General features: G+C 39.5%; 2 protein-coding genes across 2 annotated transcripts; both read left to right on the plus strand.

The window, feature by feature from the left end:
* Positions 1-1,144: 1,144 nt before the first annotated feature.
* LOC119572473 (cuticle protein 18.6-like) lies at positions 1,145-3,192 on the plus strand. The gene is made up of 2 exons (XM_037919582.1): positions 1,145-1,203; positions 2,709-3,192. Exons 1-2 carry the CDS (start codon positions 1,145-1,147, stop codon positions 3,190-3,192), a joined length of 543 nt encoding a protein of 180 aa, XP_037775510.1.
* A 1,882-nt stretch (positions 3,193-5,074) lies between these two features.
* LOC119598646 (cuticle protein 7-like) lies at positions 5,075-6,250 on the plus strand. Its single transcript, XM_037948350.1, has 3 exons — positions 5,075-5,507; positions 5,774-6,134; positions 6,213-6,250. The coding sequence occupies exons 1-3, from the start codon at positions 5,496-5,498 to the stop codon at positions 6,248-6,250; spliced, it is 411 nt and encodes a 136-aa protein (XP_037804278.1). The 5' UTR covers positions 5,075-5,495.
* Positions 6,251-8,094: the final 1,844 nt, after the last annotated feature.

Consider the following 8,094-nt stretch of genomic DNA (forward strand, 5'->3'; position numbering starts at 1 on the left):
CGCCGCACCGGAAGGGATGATTCAGTCTTGAGGGGATGATCGTTCGTTAAGAGGTTCTGGCTGTTCCTCACAGAAAATGAGAATTAGAGATGTGTGGAATTTCTCCTGACATTTTTGTAGCTGAGGGGGGGGGGCGTCTGGAGAGACACCCCGTCGATGTTTGTAAAATTATCAGGTTGAAAAGAAGTAGCCGTTTCAAAAATGATTTTTGAAATGCAGCAATATCCTAAACTGCCACTGTTTAAGAAAATTGTTTTTATTGACTGTGGACTCATTTGATTCTGGTAAGAATTTTACTGTGGTATACTGGGTGGCTCTCAGGCAATACCATGAATATTAAAAAAAAGAGATAGCTAACGAACTAGAATGCACCACAAAGGAGACGTAAACGCTAGCGGTGGGCGTAATCGATTACATGGATTACAGCGTGAAATTTCTCGATTATAATTTCAAGTAATCTATTACCAAACGATTACTCCCAGAGCCAGGGTTGAGTTGAGGATCGTCTCAATATATTTCAAACTAACACTAGCAATCTAAAACTCGTCATGACACTTTTTACTCAACAAGATAGTGTAAGTTATTTATCGTACGAATGCTTGGTTATGAAATAATGATTCTTTTTTATTATTAAAAAGAAAAAAAAAAAAAAAAAACGCGCATATTTACTCGCTTTACTCCTTGAAGCCCGTTATCGCCCAGGTGTTTGGGTGGTGGAGTGGAGGGGGGGGGGAGGGAAGGGGTTTCAACATACTCACACACACACACACAGAGGGGGGGGTAAGAGAGAGAGAGAGAGAGAGAGAGAGAGAGAGAGAGAGAACGAGGAGAGAGAGAGAACGAGAGGAGAAGAGGGAGGAGGAGGAGAGAGAGAGAAAGGGGGGAGAGAGGAGGAGGAGAGGAGGAGGAGGAGGAGAGAGAGAGAAGGAGAGAGAGAGAGAGGAGAGATAGACTACACTAAAAACAATAATATATACACCTTACCCTGTACTAATACATCACTGCATAATCTATTTCTAGTTGGAAAATAATCGATTACCGATCGCAAAAGTAATCGGAGTAATCGACTGCAAAAAAGATGAATATCGCCCATCACTAGGAAACACAACTAAATGGGTGATAGGAAGGCACTCATCTTGCCCTAATGATACCTGACTGGGAGAACGAAATAAGGTCGTTTACGCTGACAAAATCCGCGAACAGGTTTGATACTTTTAAGAGCGGTCAAAATGAATATATATTTGTATATTGATTTACAATATCAAAAATGGTTCGCTTCAATATGGTTTCTCATAGCTGCTCACCACAAACATTCATCGTTCTGCAGCTGTTTTCAGACAGATTTAGAACGAGGATCAAACCTTTCTTGAAAGTGCTAAACAGCCTTCCTTCCTTCCTTCTTCTTCCTCCTCCTCCTCCTCCTCCTCCTCCTCCTCTTCCTCCTCTTCCTCCTCCTCCTCCTCCTCGTCCTCCTCCTACTTCTTCATTTTTTTTTCATCTTCCCATTCTTTGTTTTCTTCGGCTCTCATACAAATGTGATTCTTCCTCAAAGTCTTAGTCTCAATTGCGATCATGATAATGATCACAACAAAAGTAATAATAATAGCAATAATAGTAATAATGATAATAATTATAATAATTACTATGATAATAACAATGGCAATAATGATTATGACAATAATGACGATGATAATAACAATAGTATTATTAATAATGGTAATATCAATGACAATGGTACTGATAACAATAAACAGGAATAATAATGATAATGACAATGATGATGATAGTAATAATAATGATAGTAATGATGAATGTTGAAAATGTTGATTATTATTCATATTAGTCGTATTATCACCATATATATTATAAGTATCACCAGATATGTAGACAGACATCTTTTTAACCTAATAAAGCCGTCTGCTACTGTGATGATGAATGCAATTTATGTAAAGCTATAAAAATATTACTATAAAAATCATTCTGATTATTTTTCTTATTGCTATCATCGTAATACATTATTATTACCGTTACTATCATCGTCAGTATTACCATCATTTCTGTTGAAAATTTTATAATAATGATAATTTTTATTTCCATCATTATCATCAGCATCATAATTATCATTACCACTATAAGAACATTGTTAGTATCATCATTAGCAGTAGCAGTTGTGATAGAACATCACTTTATTTCTAGTCTTTTGAATACTGTTAATCATTTGTTGTTACAATGTTTTTTGCTGAAATAATTTGACGTTCTATACCTGGTTTCACGTTTCTGTCATCAACATCATTTGCACTATCCAGTGGTCGTAACAATGACGTCACATCCTCCACGATGAGTATATAAGGGGCTTCCTCCTTCGGCTGAGCATCATAACTCACTCAGCTGCTCTGCTACCAACACCAACATGTCTACGAAAGTGAGAATCTTTGGGGGAGGGACATATATTTCAGGCCTTCGAGCTACTAAACTCTGTTTCTCTCTCTCTCATGTCCATCCATTACTCCTCCCCTTTTAGCAGTGTCTCTTCTTCCGTTCCTTTATTTCATAATCATCTACGTAACGTTTGCCAAGATTTATTCATTACATTCACTTCTTTGTGTGTTGCTGATTCTCAAAGAATTCTTCAGTTTATATTAATAATTTCTTGAAACTGTAGTAACTTTCATCGGGATATATTCCTATCTAATACTATTGTGATAAAGTTCCTCTCGTGCTTATGGATTTTATTTTGGAATTCTCTGTTCCCTTCCGCAGCTGATCCTCCTGTTGGGCGCCCTCACGGCCCTGGCCTCCGCCGTGCCCCGTCCCGACACTCCTCCCGTCTACGGCCCTCCTCACCCGACCTACAAGCAGCCAGGAATGCCGTTCGACTTCAGCTACGCCGTCAGGGACTACTCGGGCAACGACTACGCCCATCAGGAGACCAGCGACGGTCACGTCACCTCCGGATCGTACAGAGTGGCTCTTCCCGACGGCCGAACCGAGATCGTGGAATTCAACGCCGATCACGACAACGGCTACGTCGCCAACGTCGCCTACGAAGGGGAGGCCTCCTACCCCGCTCCCGCCCCCTCCTACCACCCCGCACCCTCCTACCACGCCCCCTCTCCCTCCTACCACGCCCCTCCTCCCTCCTACCCACCACCCACTTCCTATCCATCTCCCCCACCCCACCCACACCAATAAATCCCATCCATCCTCAGCGCACAGGCGGCTTTGCCAAAAGCTCCTTGCTCAAGAAGTATCCAACGCCAAAGGAAGGACTTTTCAAGCACAAGCCACATGAAAATTCACGCAACGGTCACAGGGTAAATCCAAGGTGCTTCCTGGGCTTCAGCAGTAAGTGTCCAATTATTTCCACAAGGAAATTCATTTCAACATTAGCTGACTCGTCCTGTTTATGCATTCACAAGTGAGGCGCCTTTTGGTCTCTGTATTTCATTCTTGTAAATAAAAGTTACTCGATTAAATATATTTTTCTAATTACATTATAACCGCACACACACCTTTGCTTCTTCCTCTGTCTTTCTGAATGTCTTCTGTTATACTTATTTCCTTTAACTAATATTCTGTCACTGACCCCTTGTGTGGCTGGAGGTCCGCTTCAAACACCGAGAAACATATTCTTTCTTTCCTTCCTATTCACATTTCCCTTCAAGATCTAGCATATACCTTATTCATTCATTTTTGAGTGTTGCTCGTTTTCTCTTGACATGGATCTCTTGGCGACAGTTGCAGATAGAGGATCTTAAATGTAATCTTTCGCTTGCAAATACCTTGACAAGAAACAGCAAGCACTTACCCTCGCCGGTGCTGCTTGCATTCGCTGATCGCAGGGAATGCAGCTGTAAGACAAGATGCTCTGGCTGTTCCTCACAGGAAGCTGATGCTCGTGCTGCGTGAAACCTCCTGACAGACGTTTTCGCAGCATCTTGAGGACCTGAGTGTGGGTTGTGATAATGAAGTGAGTTATGATACTAATGTGAGTTGTGAGTGCCATATTGTGATGCCGCCATATACGGGATATAATGACAATATTATCGTGCGTATTTTGTGATAATTATATGATTATAGTACATATATACTGCCTATCACTGCATCATGTTTGTATTCTCACTGTGTCGTGTTCGTATATATGTTTGTTTGGTGTTTCTCTACGATGCTTGAGGGAGAAGAATACACCAATTAAAACTAATGTAGGTTCATTGTAGATCAGCTCTGACAAAAATAAAAGGGAGTTCTTGATCCTGTGCCCCACACGTCAGGCTCTGTTTATCATTGTTTTAAAAGGAGTATTTTCATTGGCTGTCGACCATGGGAAGGCGATTTATCTGGTTCCTGATTGGAGGATTTTGACTGGGTGGCTTTCAGACGATGAAACATGAATATCGAAAAAAAGACTGAACTCATAAGGTACACAAAACTGAAATAGTATTTACATTCAAGTCAGAGCAGATTAAACGAAAATACAAATAATAAGGCGATGATAAGAATACCTGACGAGAACGAAAGTCGTTTACGGTGACAAAACCCGCGGAAAATGTTCGATGATTTTAAGAACGGAGAAACGAGTACTTTATATAATAACAATAATAATAATAATAATAATGATAATAGTAGTAATAATGATGATATTTATAGTAAATGACTCGATAACGATGACAGTGATTATGATAATAATGATGATAATGACAAAAGTGATAATGATGTTATTTATCAGTATTATTGTTTGTATCATTATTTTCATTAACGCTATTATTGATATTATTAATATTATTATCACTCTTCTTCTTATTATTATTATTTATCATTATAACCATTGCCATTATCATTATCACAATTATTATTATCAGTATCAGCATCATCAGTCATCTTTATCATTATGATTATCTTTAGTAACACTATCATCATTATTATTATCAGAATCATTATTACTGTATTATCATTATCATTATTATTACTATTTGTACCTTTATTATTATTGTCATTATTATGCACCTTTATTATCATTATCGTTATTAAGTCAAGTCGATGCTGAGAGGCGCAGACGAACCGCCAGGAGTGTAGACAGACAACTCATCCTGAGAAAACAGTCTCGTTTTAAGTCTAATTCCATCAGTCTTTGCATCGGTGCTTGCCTCTGTTCAGGATTAATAGTTCAGGCAAAACACAAAAATATGACTACTTCGCGAGCCATTTAGATTATCAATGTTATTACTATCATCATTTAGCTATCTTTTTATCATTAATACCTATTCAGTATCATAACTTTGTTGCTTATTTTCTTTTCTTTTTTTTCTTTTTTTTGCTGAAATTATTCGTATGACATTCTATACCTGCTTTCACGTTACTATCATCAATGTCATTTGCCTTTGCAGTATCAAGTGTTTGTAACAATGACGTAACAACATTCATGATGAGTATAAAAGGGTCTTCCTCCTTCAGCCGAACATCACAGCTCACTCAGCTCCTCTGCGACCAACACTAACATGTCTGCGAAAGTAAGTAGCTTTCAGTTAAAAAATCTGACTTTCTAGTTAGTGAACCTTTCTTTCTCCATCCCTCACCTCCAGCCTCTTTGAAATATTCATTAATTACATTTGTTCCTTCAAAGTTCTCTTTTTTTTTTCCAAGAGATTACTTGAGATCATATAACAGGGATTTCCGAAGTTTGAAGTGATTTCCTTCAGGACATTTGTGCTTTCGTACGAGGCTCCTGTTCCTCGTGTGTGAATTTTAGCTCTGAATTCTCTGCTCCCTCGCGCAGCTGATCCTCTTGGCGGGCGCCCTCGCGGCCCTGGCCTCCGCCGTGCCCCGTCCCGACACTCCTCCCGTCTACGGCCCTCCTCACCCGACCTACAAGCAGCCAGGAATGCCCTTCGACTTCAGTTACGCCGTCAGGGACTACTCGGGCAACGACTACGCCCATCAGGAGACCAGCGACGGTCACGTCACCTCCGGATCGTACAGAGTGGTTCTTCCCGACGGCCGAACCGAGATCGTGGAATTCAGCGCCGATCACGACAACGGCTACGTCGCCAACGTCGCCTATGAGGGGGAGGCCTCCTACCCCTCCCCCTCCCCCTCCCCCTCCTACCACCCCGCACCCTCCTACCACGCCCCTGCCCCCTCCTACCACCCCGCACCCTCCTACCACGCCCCTGCCCCCTCCTACCACGCCCCCCCTCCCTCCTACCCACCACCCACTTCCTACCCACCTCCCCCAGCCCACCCACACCAATAAATCACATCCATCCTCAGCGCACAGGCGGCTTGCCAAAAGCTCCTTGCTCAAGAAATATCCAACGCCAAAGGACTTTCCAAGCTCTAGCCACTCCATTGAAATCCACGCAAAAGTCACAGGGCAAAACCAAGGTGCTTCCTGTGCTTCAGCAGTAAGTGCCTCGTTACTTCCACATGGAAATTCATCTCAACATTTGCTGATTCGTCCTGTTTATGCTTTCACAAGTGAGGCGCCTTTTGGTCTCTGGATTTTATTCTTGTAAATAAAAGTTACTCGATTAAATATATTTTTCTAATTACATTATAACCGCACACACCTTTGCTTCTTTCTCTGTCTTTCTGAATGTCTTCTGTTATACTTATTTCCTTTAACTAATAATCTGTCACTGACCCCTTGTGTGGTTGGAGGTCTGCTCCAAGCACCGATTAACACATATTCTTTCTTTCCTTCCTATTCCCATTTCCCTTCAAGATTTATCATATACCTTATTAATTCATTTTTGATTATTACTTGTTTTCTCTCAACATGGATCTCTTGGCGTCAGTTGCAGATAGAGAGGATCTTAGATATAATCTTTCGCTTGCAAATACCTTGACAAGAAACAGCAAACACTTACCCTCGCCGGTGCTGCTTGCATTCGCCGATCTCAGAGAATGCAGCTGTAAGACAAGATGCTCTGGCTGTTCCTCACAGGAAGCTGATGCCTGCGCTGCGTGAAATCTCCTGACAGACGTTTTCGCAGCAACTTGAGGACCTGAGGACGAATGATATAAGATTTATCAAGTTGGAAAGATATAGCCGTTTCAAACATGATTTGTTGAAGTGCAGTGATTTAAGCGACCATCTGAAGTTGCTAAGCGATTATTGTTTATAATTATTTTAAAGGAGTATTCTCATTGGCTGTCGACCATGGGAAGGCGATTTATCTGGCTCCTGACTGGAGGATTTTGACTGGCATACTGGGTAGCTTTCAGACGATGAAACATGAATATCGAAAGAAAAAAAGACTGAACTCATGAGATACACAAAACTGAAATAGTATTTACATTCAAGCCAGAGCAGATTAAACGAAAATACAAATAATAAGGCGATAATGCGAATACCTGGCGAGAACGAAACATGGTCGTTTACGCTGACAAAACCCGCGGAAAATGTTCGATGATTTTAAGAACGGAGAAACGAGTACTTTATATAATAATAATGATAATAATAATAATAATAATAATAATAATAATAACAATAATAATAATAATAATGACGATGATAATTATAATAATAGTAATAATAATAATAGTTGTAATAATGATGAAATTTATTGTAAATGACTCGATAACGATGACAGTGATTATGATAATGATGATAATGACAATAGTGATAATTATAATGTTATTTATTATTATTACGAGTATTATTGTTCGTATCATTATTTTCATTAACGCTATTAATGTTATTATTAATATTATTATTATCACTTATTATTATTATTATTATTATTATTGTTATTATTATTGTCATTATCATTATCACAATTATTATCAGTATCGGCATCATTATCAGTATTATCTTTATCATTATGATTATCTTTAGTAACACTATCATCATTATTATTATCAGAATCATTATTACTGTATTATCATTATCATTATTATTACTATTTGTGCCTTTATAATTATTGTCATTGTTATGCATCTTTATTATCATTATCGTTATTAAGTCAAGTCGATGCTGAGAGGCGCAGACGAACCGCCAGGAGTGTAGACAGACAACTCATCCTGAGAAAACAGTCTCGTTTTAAGTCTAATTCCATCAGTCTTTGCATCGGTGCTTGCCTCTGTTCAGGATTA

This window comes from Penaeus monodon, chromosome 4 (assembly GCF_015228065.2).
Source record: "Penaeus monodon isolate SGIC_2016 chromosome 4, NSTDA_Pmon_1, whole genome shotgun sequence".
Lineage (NCBI taxonomy): Eukaryota > Metazoa > Arthropoda > Malacostraca > Decapoda > Penaeidae > Penaeus > Penaeus monodon.

What these genes read in the sequence shown, in the direction of transcription:
- LOC119572473 (XM_037919582.1), top strand. Translation starts at nt 1,145, where the DNA reads ATGATACCTGACTGGGAGAACGAAATAAGGTCGTTTACGCTGACAAAA. An exon ending in CTGACAAAATCCGCGAACAG is followed by an intron (nt 1,204 to 2,708) that starts GTTTGATACTTT and finishes ATTGTGATAAAG; the next exon opens with TTCCTCTCGTGCTTATGGAT.
- LOC119598646 (XM_037948350.1), top strand. An exon ending in CTCCTACCACGCCCCTGCCC is followed by an intron (nt 6,135 to 6,212) that starts CCTCCTACCACC and finishes ACCCACCACCCA; the next exon opens with CTTCCTACCCACCTCCCCCA.